Source organism: Polistes canadensis, unplaced genomic scaffold (assembly GCF_001313835.1).
Source record: "Polistes canadensis isolate GaletaPanama2010 unplaced genomic scaffold, ASM131383v1 scaffold_371, whole genome shotgun sequence".
Classification (NCBI taxonomy): Eukaryota; Metazoa; Arthropoda; class Insecta; order Hymenoptera; family Vespidae; genus Polistes; species Polistes canadensis.
The window spans coordinates 70,436-81,158 of record NW_014569918.1 but is presented as its reverse complement, the minus strand read 5'-3'; the positions used below and the strand labels follow the sequence as shown (position 1 = coordinate 81,158).

The 10,723-nt window shown below is 28.5% G+C and overlaps 2 protein-coding genes across 5 annotated transcripts; one reads left to right on the top strand and one right to left on the bottom strand.

Moving 5' to 3' along the window:
• The first annotated feature begins 282 nt into the window (after positions 1-282).
• On the top strand, positions 283-3,388 carry LOC106792024 (protein FAM114A2). 2 transcript variants are annotated; one of them, XM_014758130.1, is made up of 6 exons: positions 283-1,604; positions 1,686-2,284; positions 2,351-2,674; positions 2,759-2,836; positions 3,052-3,094; positions 3,245-3,340. In XM_014758130.1, exons 1-4 carry the CDS (start codon positions 560-562, stop codon positions 2,831-2,833), a joined length of 2,043 nt encoding a protein of 680 aa, XP_014613616.1. In that variant the 5' UTR covers positions 283-559; the 3' UTR covers positions 2,834-2,836; positions 3,052-3,094; positions 3,245-3,340. The 2 variants fall into 2 exon arrangements, with proteins under 2 accessions (XP_014613616.1, XP_014613615.1); XM_014758129.1 differs by having other exon boundaries at positions 3,052-3,388.
• A 46-nt stretch (positions 3,389-3,434) lies between these two features.
• Positions 3,435-6,652, bottom strand: LOC106792025 (probable nucleoporin Nup58). 3 transcript variants are annotated; one of them, XM_014758132.1, is made up of 8 exons: positions 6,430-6,652; positions 5,994-6,313; positions 5,699-5,906; positions 5,234-5,607; positions 4,946-5,170; positions 4,798-4,872; positions 4,649-4,671; positions 3,441-3,628 (listed from the first exon to the last, which is right to left on the bottom strand). In XM_014758132.1, exons 1-7 carry the CDS (start codon positions 6,498-6,500, stop codon positions 4,655-4,657), a joined length of 1,290 nt encoding a protein of 429 aa, XP_014613618.1. In that variant the 5' UTR covers positions 6,501-6,652; the 3' UTR covers positions 3,441-3,628; positions 4,649-4,654. The 3 variants fall into 3 exon arrangements, with proteins under 3 accessions (XP_014613617.1, XP_014613618.1, XP_014613619.1); XM_014758133.1 differs by lacking the exon at positions 4,649-4,671 and adding an exon at positions 4,301-4,333 and having other exon boundaries at positions 3,445-3,628; XM_014758131.1 differs by lacking the exon at positions 4,649-4,671 and having other exon boundaries at positions 3,435-3,628.
• Between the last annotated feature and the right edge of the window lie 4,071 nt (positions 6,653-10,723).

The window sequence follows — 10,723 nt, the reverse complement described above, 5'->3', positions numbered from 1 at the left end:
CGAAGAAGACGTTGTTGATTGGCTGATTAAATGCGAGCCTTAACGTCACTTTACAAAATGAAATATTTAATTGTACGATTTCGAGTATAATTCAAACAATTATGTTTTTACAATTTGTATATTATTTATTAAATAAATATGTTAATTGATATACTAAATAATGATAAGTAAAATGATAGAATATAATATATTGAGAATGAATTTAGGTTGATTTAAAGGGACTAGTTTTCATTAGAGTCAATTTAAATGAATGTTTTCTCGCATGCGCAGTTTGAACATTTAATAAAACAGATGCTGCCACGAAGGCATTTATTTTAATGTTTTACAATGCTGTATATAGATATTACCGATCACTTTTATATATCCACGTGATCAATTAAAAACAATTTGAATTATAGTGCTTGAGTATATGTATGTTAACCATGTGTATTCCTCGTGACGTATGATGATAAGTATATGACATATAACATACGACTGAATGACGAATCTAATAAAAAAGAGAAAGTGCAATAAATCAATAAAAAAATTCTAGATAACATAATCTTAATGATAATTTAATATGGCAACGTCAGAAAGCGACGATTTTGAGAGCGCTGATGAGGAGTTAGCACATGGCGGAACTTCCAAGACTAATGTTGATGATATGAGATGGAACACTATGCAATCGGTTGTTGATTCTGAGTCCGACGATGACACCGAATGCATTCCACGAGTACCTAGGAGAAATATAGTAGTCTGCGAAAAACCAAGATATCGTTCATACAAAAGAGAAATTTCATCTGATGAGGATAAAATTGGTAATTTAAAGGATACAACTACTAAAAAGTCTGATGATAAGGTAAATAAAGTATCTGATGAGAAAATGGAAGATGAGACTTCTTATAGTTCTGATACAATAATAAAAACAATGATTATCGAAAATAGTGCATCAAAAACTTCAGCTACGATTAAAGATAATCCTATGGAAGTTACTTCTAAGAGTACGACGAACAATCTGAAAGAAGAAACGTTGTCTAGACCTCGAAGAACAACTGATGGTCCTAAAAAACTTGGTGCTCGAAAGCTAGGAACTAAGATGGAAAAAGAACCTGAAATTATTCCTAAAACGAGTGAAAATGTTCAAGAAAATGTTCAAGAAAATATACCTTCGACAAATGTCATTTCTAAAGAACCTATTAAAGGGATGAACATAGTTTCCAGTGAATTTTCAGACACAGATGTCCCTGAAGTTGACATGCCTGAGGAACTGAAATCGGATAAAAAATTTAAAGAGATATTTAAACCGCAAGGATGGGAAAAACTTGGTAATAGCATTGAATTGGAGGAAGATTTGACAGAGCAGAAAATTCAACCTGTATTAGATAGATTATCAATAACCGATAAAGATTCTGATAATTCTTTGTGGTCCAATTGGGGTAATTGGGGTGTAAGTTCATTAATCAACACTGCTTCTGTTGGGGTTTCTACTTTAACGAATCATGTTAGTCAAGGATTATCTCTTTTGGAAGAGACGATAAACATGCCAGATACTACTGAATCACATATGATAGAAGATACTAAAAAAGAAAAAGAAAAAGAAGAAGAAGAAGAAGCTGTAATTCCTGGTATAATGAATTATTTTTTTTATCATAATTATATATTTTACTATAAATTAGTAATTGTCTAATATATATTTATATTTACAGTAAAAGACTCTAAAGAAAACGTATCCAATCTATCGCAAGGAACTTTTGGTTTTAGTAGTTTTCTATATGGAGTATCATCCATTACAAAACTAGTTGAATCAACCGGTAGTAAAGTAATGACTGGTGGTTTAGATACTTTAGAAGCTATTGGTAAAAAGACAATGGAAGTTTTGCAAGAAGGTGATCCTGGTCTGAAAAAGAAGAAAGCATTTTTCATGACCGAAGGAAACAAACCTAATTTATCTCAAATACTTAGAGAAGTAAAAGAGAAAGCAGAATCCGAAGAGAAAACTATAGAAGAGAAACAATTAGCGAGGAAGGTCCATTTCGAATCTTTGTTCGACGATTATCAAGGTCTGGTTCATCTAGAAGCATTAGAAATGTTGTCGAAACAATGTAACATTAAGATTCAATCGCATCTAATTAACCTTGACACGGAGGATTTGGTACACCTGCAAGAAACATTAGAACAAGTTAAAGAGCTTTGCGATTTAGAGGATGATGAAAATAGACCAGGAACAGAGAAAGATCTGAAAAGTCGTTTAGCCGATGCTTGCCAAAATTTAGAACTTGCCATCACGTACGAACAACTCGACAATGTAAGAAAATTTTATTACAATATCTATTCGCCGCTACTTCTTATTTAGTGAGAATACTTTTTGTAGGTTTTGAATGAAGTTAAATCTAGCTCTTATCTTGCTACACCTATGTCTCATACAAATCTGGAAATTTTTCAATATGCTATTTCTACAATAGCAAAGTTTACTGCAGTCAGTGTGGAGAGGTTTCACAAAACCGCAGAGTTACTCTTAATTAAAGAAAGACGTAGTACAGCAAGTGAAGCTGAAGCACTAGTTGGTCTAACGCATATCTTAACTGATGAGATTAGTTTGTTGGCTACAAACTTTTGTAATGTATTAAACGAGTTTATTAAAATGTCTAATAATTTAGACAGCATCAATGCTAATATAACAACGGTTTTTTTCGAAGTAAATATATATATATATTATAAATCTTATAAATTACGTACAATCGTGTTGCTAATATTTAATTTTTTTGTTTTATTTTTTCAGGCTGAAAATGCAAGCTCGTACATTGAAGATGCTTTTAAATTACTTATTCCAATTTTACAAGTCGGTGCTCTATAAATGGTAAATGGAATATTTGTTATTTAAAAATACGTAGTAAAATAGAACTATTAAATATTAAAGAAAAAAAAATAATAAATAAATGTAATTATCTGTTCAGATAACATGGTCCAAGAATATAAATTATATTAACTTATCTAAATCAACTAATAATTAAATATAATGAAATTATTCTTAGAAGTATTCAAAAGTTATAAAAATAATATTTTCATTTTCAGGAAAATATTATAATTTTTTTTGAAAAAAAAAAACAACACGCAGGTTCGTATATATGAAAAATATAATAGATAGAAAGATTTAAATGTAAATATAATGAAAAGTATATTAGAAAAAAAATTATCTAATTCAATTAGTTTATACATAAAAGCGTTTATAAGGTGATGGTTCATAAATATGTATATTATTTTTTAGATTTTCTAATCCACTTTGTATTAATTAAATTAAATAGACACGATAATAGTCATGCATGAAACTCGATATTACGAATAACTAAAAACAAAACGAATACAAAAAAAGATTTCCGCAACTTAATATTATATTTAATATTTTTACGAATAATAAAAAATAAAAAAGAAAAAGAAAAGAGAGAGAAAGAGAAATGTAAAAATTAATGTTTCCCTCTTTTATTTCCAATCGGTGGTTTCTGTAGTTGAAAATTAGCATTAGATTCGATAGTTGACAAAGGTGCAGTAAGATTTGTTGGCGTATTGAAGTTCAAGCTAGCTGTTGGTGGCTTGACGGGTGTATCTATGGTTGTACTTATAGCAGAAGGGACTGGTGTCGTATTTCCCCAAACTGCAACAACATATTTACTAATCAAAATGGGTTCTTTAAAAATATCACGGTAAACCTAAATGTACGTACATTAGCTGAAGCTGCTTGATGTTTTCCATGAATTCATAAAATCACGATTTACGATAGTTACACATTATCAGCAGCTTTAATCCATATAGAGATATGGATTAAATAATATATATATATATCGATAATATAATATATATATCGATAATATAATAGAAATATCAGCTAATTTGCTAACGTAACTACAAATTTCATTTCCCAGATTTGAACAATTCCTGAATCACATCGACTACATCTTACCCACGGTTGCACTTACATTTGTTAAAGTATTCTGCTAGCCAAAATGAATACTAGCAGAAATATTGTTTTTTTTTTACATTCACAAATTTTACCCAGCACTTCTTAAATAATATGCAAATATATTATGATAACTTTGATGAGATAAAGCAGGAGCAATTAAAGCATACATAAAATACGCAGCCATTCCTTAACAAGCAAAAGACAATATTTTTTATTTTTCTGTTTTTTGCCCATATATTAATATATAATATACCCAATTATTTTATATACGATGAACACAAGTTTGCTCCCAATATATTAAACAGGAAAGCTTCCATTATATTTCCCATAAGTTCATAACACAAAAAAGAAAGTAAAATTCAATACCTCAATAACTAAAATACAGCTTCTACATTTCCCCTGCAAACGCAAAATTAAAATCAAAACATAAAATAATAATATAATGTATAAACAAAGAAAAACAATCTATATGAATATACAAGGTGTCTGAGATTCTTCCAACCAAATAATGTCCGTGTATTCTATTTACGAAAATAAGAAAGAATATAACATTTTTTTTCTTATTTTCGTACATAGAATGCGCTGATACCTTTTGGCCAGAAGAACCTCAGATATCCTGTATATTATATATAAATCCACAGAACAGATTTATGTCTTTTATATACATTACTTCTACAGTACTTAATACGGACGTTAAATGTTAGTGATTTCTACCTTACACTAGATCCACGCAAGACCTGAAGGTAGGACATGTTTATGGGAAATTTGTAACAACGAGAACAACACACGTTGTTTTAGGGAGACTTTGTCTTTAGCGTGAAATTAAATTAGTATTGCAATTTATTTGTCACTTATTTAGTTACCTAAAGAATTTCGTGCATCTAAACCGGCAGCTTGAGTAGAATTCAACGCTGTTGAAGATATGAAACTTCTGTTGCCTATTTAAACAAAATCATTAAAATATCTAATATAATATATATTTATTATTATTATATAGTAATGATATTCTACCTGGACCAAAAGGTGTTGGCCCACTGGTAATTCTTCCCATAGTGTTCCCAAATGATTTATCGTTTGTTTTAATATCATCAAAAACGTTAGTGTTATCTTTCAAGACGTATTTTCTAAAATTTAAATACTGTTCCTTCTGTTGTTGTACTTTTGAATGTACGCCTTGTAATTTTCCAGCAACCGCGACTAAAGACTCATGAAGTTTACTCATAGCCATTGTTAGTTCTATAAAGAAATAGTATGATTTTTACTTTACATTTAATAACTATTAATAAATATTATTTATACCTTGCGGAGTTAAGGTCTTTGGTGCCATCATTGTTTGTATATGTTTCTCTGTTGTTTCAATTTGAGATCTAAATAACATTAAGTCGTGTTCGAAATTCTCTGCTAATTCTATGAAAAATAGAAGAGGTGCGTTATTTTCATATTGCAATCCAGAAGGAGTATCATTTGTTCTTTGAGCTATTTCTGCATTTTGTAACGCCTTTGCCGTATCTTGCTTCAGCTTATCAGCAAAAGCGCGATCACGTTGAACAGATCCTGCCAATGTTGTTAAAAGTTCCATTAACGATGCTGTATCCTCTGCACAACGATTTAATGGTCTTGCAGAACCTCTCGCTATATCGGAAGATAGAACCTTCTGTTTTTTCACAAATTCTCTGATTAAAATGAAAGAAGATTAAATGTTATAATATCTGCATAATTAAAATTTAATATAATCGATTAGATGAGACATATTTTTGAAATTACTTGAATTTATCTATAGTTTGCCACAGTTCGTTGGGTAATAAATTTTCTTTCGCAGCAGTTGGACTATTGCTACCTTGAGAAAGACCTTTATTATTAACAGAAACATCTAAACCACCTAATCCTCTACCCACAGTTGCAGTGGTAGTTGTAGTGGTTGTTAATTTAGTAGCTGCTAAACCACTACTACTAACAGAACCAAACAAGGACGCTGTAAATATATGAATTACCTCGCTGAAGTATAGAGCTCTTTTATTTAATTATTATATTCTATTTTTTTATTATATATTAATATTACGTGTATTGGTAGAAGTTCCAAACATTAGACCTCCTGTAGCAGGTGTGGTATTTAAAGGCCCTTTTAAGGTATTGTTTTGAACAGGCGTTCCAAAACTGCGTCCCGTAAACAAAGGAGCTGTAGAAGTTGTCGGAGTTGAAAAGAAGTTTGGTGTTGCAGTTGTCGTGGCTGTTCCAGTTCCTAAAAATGTACCGGTTGGTTGATTAGGTGTAGCAGTTGTCGGTGTTGCTCCAAAACCAAAATTTAAGTTGCTGGTAGTAGCTGGAGTTGATGTTCCAAATGTTAATCCGGTTGCAGGTGTCGTTGAAGTAAAAGACGTGCTATTTAAACCAACATTATAAACACGCACAATTATAAATCATAATATTATTAATTTCTATCATAATATACAAAAATTTCAATATAAGAAGTTAGATTATGAAAAAGTATTATATACCTTTGAGTACCAAATCCAAAACCTGAACTACTTGAGGTTATAGTAGGCGTTCCAAACGTAAACGAAGACATTTTTATATGTTAAACTTAAATATTAATCATAAATAATTAAACTTTGTAATATAATATACAAATTCACTTCGAACCTTCAAAATTATATGCAGGTATACATTTTCTATCAGAGACACTACTGCATTTCCCTCTACAGGTAATACAATGAACTAAAAATTTAAAAGTTACTAACCAAATACTTTCGTATGTTTATTCTTTTTTTGCAACTTTAAATAAAATATTAATTATAATAAATTATTCTCTCTCGTATTTATATATATTACGATACGATTAAAATAGTTTCAATTTTCAAACTAAATAGATGAAATAAAAAAAAAAACAATTAATGACACTGTTAATAAAACAATCAAAATTTTCTTGTAATACAATATTACGAAATTTTTATAAACAGAAACTATATTTATATACATAGTATATAAATAATTTGTATACGTTGTGAACATTGAAAATACCATTAAAAAAAAACATTGATTGAATAGAAAGGGATACATACGATATATTATATATATATAAATATATATATATATATATATATATAAAAAAACATAGATAATATTTCGATTTATTATTAAATGTGCCTACGTGATACAAATCAGGGGACAACACAATTTATTTCCATATTATTCATCATCATTATCGTCATCATTATCATATTTAAATGTATTAAATACGTTTCTTATTTTTTTATTTTGTTTTTTGTTCTCTTTTCCTTTCTTTCTTTCTTTCTTTCTTACCATCTTTCTTTATATTTATTTCTTTTGCGTGTACGTGACAAAGTTCTAATTAATTATACAGCTTATCTAGAAGAAATGGGGGATTATTTCAACGAATTTTACCAGATCGGTACACAGTAGACTATCACAAAGTTGATTGCTGGTTCGATTTCGTACGTGGCGTTGAATTTCGTACGTGGGTGTTTCTAAAATGATCACAGTTGTCTGTTGAACAAGACTAAAATGAGCTTTTTTTCTTTCTCTCTCTCTCTCTCTCTCTCTCTCTCTCGCTCGCTTTCTCACTTTTCATCTTTAATCTTTTTTTTTGTTTTTTTTTTTATTCTTTTCGAAAAGAATTTTACCAGATTATATCCAATAGAATTTTTGTTTTTAGACTTATAACATTCATCGGATAATAACATTCCGGGCTCTTTGACCGCAATAATAAAATCATTTTCAACTCGTTTATATATCATACAATCTACGATACAATACAAATCGTTATAAATCACTTTCAAAAACGATTCCCTAAAACTCTACAACTCTTTATTTTTCTCTCATAATTAATTAATTTCATCATTATATATATTTCTCTTTTCGAGATCTTTTTCATTAATCAATTAATCAATAAATATCCGAAAATTAGCGTTTAAATCCGATTACAAAATTTAGTTAAGAAAATGGGAAGAAAAAAAATATCATCAGCAGCAACAGCAGGAAAGGCGATTTAATTTGCACATTATTAATATGCGCACTTTTAGAAGACACCCGGTATATAATTTTACGCTGTAAAACACATTATTTATTTGTTTTTTTTTTCTTTTTTCTTTTATTTATTTATTTTCTTTTTTCTTTTTTTTTCTTTTTTCCTTTTTTTATATATAGAGTTTAATGATTAAAATGGCTCCCCTCCCGGTGTGATATTTTAATGAATTATGTATTTATATTTTTATGTATGATTGACACGACAATATTAATTCTTTCTATCATACAAATACAATGAGACAGCATGTGCACGCATTTATGCATGTGTATATGTGTATTTATGTATATCCTGCATGTAATACCTATGTGTATATGTCTGTGTATTATGTTTATTTTTTTTTTTTGTAAGTACGTGTCCTTTTTTTATATGGGGTTCATTTATTTTTTTTCTTTTTTCTCTTTCTCTCATATAATAAAGAATATATTAAATATTCCTAGGTACTTTTGCGATGCCGTGCGATTATTCTAAATATTCAATTGGATGTAAAGATATCAACAATGCCGTGCTAATATTATATTAAATATACCAACGATATTAGGCGTATATATTATTATTATTATTATTTTCCTTTTTACGTTTGAGATTTTCATTTCCTTTTTTTTTTTCTTTTTACCAACAAATTTTATCTCCCTTATCTATCATCTTTTTTTCTTTCTCTCTCTCTCTCTCTCTCTTTCTCCGTATCTTTATTTCTTTTCAATTAACTAAAAAAATAATACGATGCAGAGAGTATTTATTTGTTTATTTATTTACCGCATAAAAGAAAATAAATTTTATTTGATATAACCGATAGAGAAAAAATTCTTGAAAAATTCTCACGTCACACCGTAGTATTTCGACGAGACGATATATTATATGCATACACATACAAATATTTACTTGTACATTTAATTGTACATCGTTTATGTATTAACCCTTTCGTTACACGTAAAAAGGTCCCGTACGAACGAACGAATTTATATGGGAAAGGGTTAAATACATAATCGAATCTCGTCGTTAAAATGATCGTAAATGAAAAATCGAAAGATCGAGGGGGTTGTTTGTTTGTTTTTTCTTTTTGTTTTAATTAAGGCGCACATAATATATAATAAATAACCATTCATACGTACGCATACCCTACCTATCTACTTACGCATGTATGCGTACAAACGTAAGCTTTTTAAAACATTAATTATTTTTTTTTCTTATTGTTGTGTTTGCGACTTTTTATTCGAATTTGTCGAATCACATTTCGCTTAGCGAAATATAGAATAAATATCATATTTTATTTTCATTCATTTGTTTTTTTTTTGTTCTTTCTATCAATTTGGTTCAGTTCTTTTTTCTCATTCCTTTCTTTCTTTCTCTTTATCGCTTTATTTTCTTTTCTTTTTTTTAAATTATATATTATTTACATACAGAATATTTATATTTATTTTCTCGAAGAAACGTTCAAATCCGTTTTTTTAACCTTTTCTTCTTTTTTTTTTTTTTTTAAAGATAAGAATTTTTGTCGAGGATTATATCCAGCAAACATATGCGTTCCTTTATATATTTTTTTATTTATTTATTCAATTATTTTTATTCGCGTCTATTCTTTCCCTATTATTTTTATTTTTTAATCATCCCTTTTCTTTCTTTCTCTCTCTCTCTCTCTCTCTCTTTCTATTTCTTTTTTTAAAATATTCATTATACGAGTCTCAATAAATGACTTATGCCAGAAAGGATTTTTTGGTATTATTTTGTTAATAATCTTTTAAGTCGAACTAACGTATCGACTTTCTTCCTTTTTCTCTGTCAGCTGATTCGTGATTATTATTATCATTATTATTATAATAATTATTATTATTATTATAATTATAATTATTAATATCATTTAATTTAATTTAATTTTCTGTGTTGTCCTTGTAATATAATTAATTATTAATATAATTATCGACAAATCTCTACATACAATATATCATTACTCGATAACTATATTATGCAATATGTAAAATATATAGTATATCTTTTCTATTAATTTTTTTGTTTGTTTCTTTCGTTCGTTAGAAAAAGAAAAATCGCCGTTAGAAAATATTATTACCACTGACTGATCGGTTCGGGTGCTATCGCAATATTTTAAAAATCCTTCTCGTATTTTATTTCTTCATTTTTGTTTTCTTTTTTTTTTTATGAATCTCATACCTCCTCCATCCACCATTTCTTCCTTCTCGTTTCTTTTCATCATCATCATCATCATCATCATCATCATCATCATCATTTTTAATCGTGATTTAAGTTTATGGCACTAAAGGTCAGCTTTTACAATAGCAAAACGAAGAATCAGATATCTATCGTGTATTTCTGTTAATTTGTTTACCAAATTGTATTATAATAACTATTGCTGGTTATTAAAGGTTTAATGCTTTTGTGTGTGTGTGTGTATGGATATATATGGTATGGTTTTTTTTTTGCATATGCAATGAACAACAAGCTGTACACTTCGGTGGAACGAGCCTAAGTTATTTTTATTTATTTTCTTCATTTCTTTCTTTCTTTCTTTCTTTTTGTTTTACGTTGCAACACAACGTGTAACTTTGACGATAATATTGTTTTATTGTTTATCGATATTACGGTAACGATCAAACATCTCTTTTTTAATAACTCACATCCAGTATATCTAAATTTATTATATTTATAACTTTATACATGAGCCATTGTGAAAGTAGATTAAAGCATATATTTAAATTTCGAATTATTTTTCCATCGAATTATAGGCCATATTT

Bases quoted from the DNA above. Each gene is read 5' to 3' on its own strand.
- LOC106792024 (XM_014758129.1), top strand. From the start codon at position 560: ATGGCAACGTCAGAAAGCGACGATTTTGAGAGCGCTGATGAGGAGTTA. The intron at 1,605-1,685 runs GTATAATGAATT...TTATATTTACAG, and splicing joins AGAAGAAGCTGTAATTCCTG to TAAAAGACTCTAAAGAAAAC. The intron at 2,285-2,350 runs GTAAGAAAATTT...TACTTTTTGTAG, and splicing joins CGTACGAACAACTCGACAAT to GTTTTGAATGAAGTTAAATC.
- LOC106792025 (XM_014758131.1), bottom strand. From the start codon at position 6,500: ATGTCTTCGTTTACGTTTGGAACGCCTACTATAACCTCAAGTAGTTCA. The intron at 6,314-6,429 runs GTATATAATACT...TGGTTTAAATAG, and splicing joins TTTGGATTTGGTACTCAAAG to CACGTCTTTTACTTCAACGA. The intron at 5,171-5,233 runs GTATAAATAATA...ATTTCTTTATAG, and splicing joins AAAGACCTTAACTCCGCAAG to AACTAACAATGGCTATGAGT.